The sequence below is a fragment of the Crocuta crocuta genome, unplaced genomic scaffold, assembly GCF_008692635.1.
Source record: "Crocuta crocuta isolate KB4526 unplaced genomic scaffold, BGI_CrCroc_1.0 scaffold81, whole genome shotgun sequence".
NCBI lineage: Eukaryota > Metazoa > Chordata > Mammalia > Carnivora > Hyaenidae > Crocuta > Crocuta crocuta.
This window is the reverse complement of record NW_027527808.1, coordinates 3370084-3370744: the sequence shown is the minus strand read 5'-3', so window position 1 is coordinate 3370744 and position 661 is coordinate 3370084. Positions and strand designations below refer to the sequence as shown.

Below are 661 nucleotides of genomic sequence, written 5' to 3'. Positions count from 1 at the left end.
CCGGGGCCCGGCCCGGCCAGGGAGGGCGGGCAGGGGGCCTGCAGATCTGGGGAGGGGCGGCCGCGGGCAGAAGGAGCGCTGAAGCGGCAGCCCCAATCAGACCTTGCAGAGGGCTTCTGCGGGGAACCGCGCCCTGGCCCCGCGTCCCCCAGGAGAGAGAGGGGGGCCCGTGCGCCGCCTAGGAACAAAAGATGAGGCGGGCGCAAGAAGGGCTGGGTGCCGCCACGGTGAGGCGCCCGGGAGAGGCAGGATGGTTGGGGGGAAAGCGGGGAGGATGAGCAGGGAGACGAGAAAACCAGGGCAAGTTACGGGGGCTGCGTGGCGGAGGTCGGAAGAAGTGAAGCCTGGGGTGGGAGGAAGAGGAGCCGCTGAGGGACAGGAAGCCGTGCGCGTGGCTGCCGCGTGGGCCGGGGAAAGTACACCTCGAGAACCCTCAGGCGGGCGGCGGNCCCCGCCGCTGAGCTCAGCACGCTGAAGGGAACCTGGGAACAGAAACACGCTCGCCGCGTTCCAGGCGCCGCATGGCCGGGAGCCTCACCTACTTCCTTCATGTATTCATCAAAGCCTTTGCTCTCCACTAAGCGCCATCTTCCTACCAACTGCTGAAGGGTGGTCATGGTGGGCGCGGGCGGGCGCGTAGAGCGAGCGGAGCGGAGCGGGG

At 69.2% G+C, this 661-nt stretch overlaps 1 protein-coding gene across 1 annotated transcript in view; it reads right to left on the bottom strand.

Moving 5' to 3' along the window:
* FABP5 (fatty acid binding protein 5) overlaps nucleotides 1-655 on the bottom strand; it is a 4076-nt gene extending 3421 nt beyond the window's left edge. Inside the window, exon 1 of the mRNA XM_077774431.1 lies at nucleotides 539-655. Within this exon, the coding sequence (XP_077630557.1) occupies nucleotides 539-617 (79 nt within the window). The 5' untranslated portion in view covers nucleotides 618-655. The remainder of the gene's footprint in view (nucleotides 1-538) is intronic.
* Between the last annotated feature and the right edge of the window lie 6 nt (nucleotides 656-661).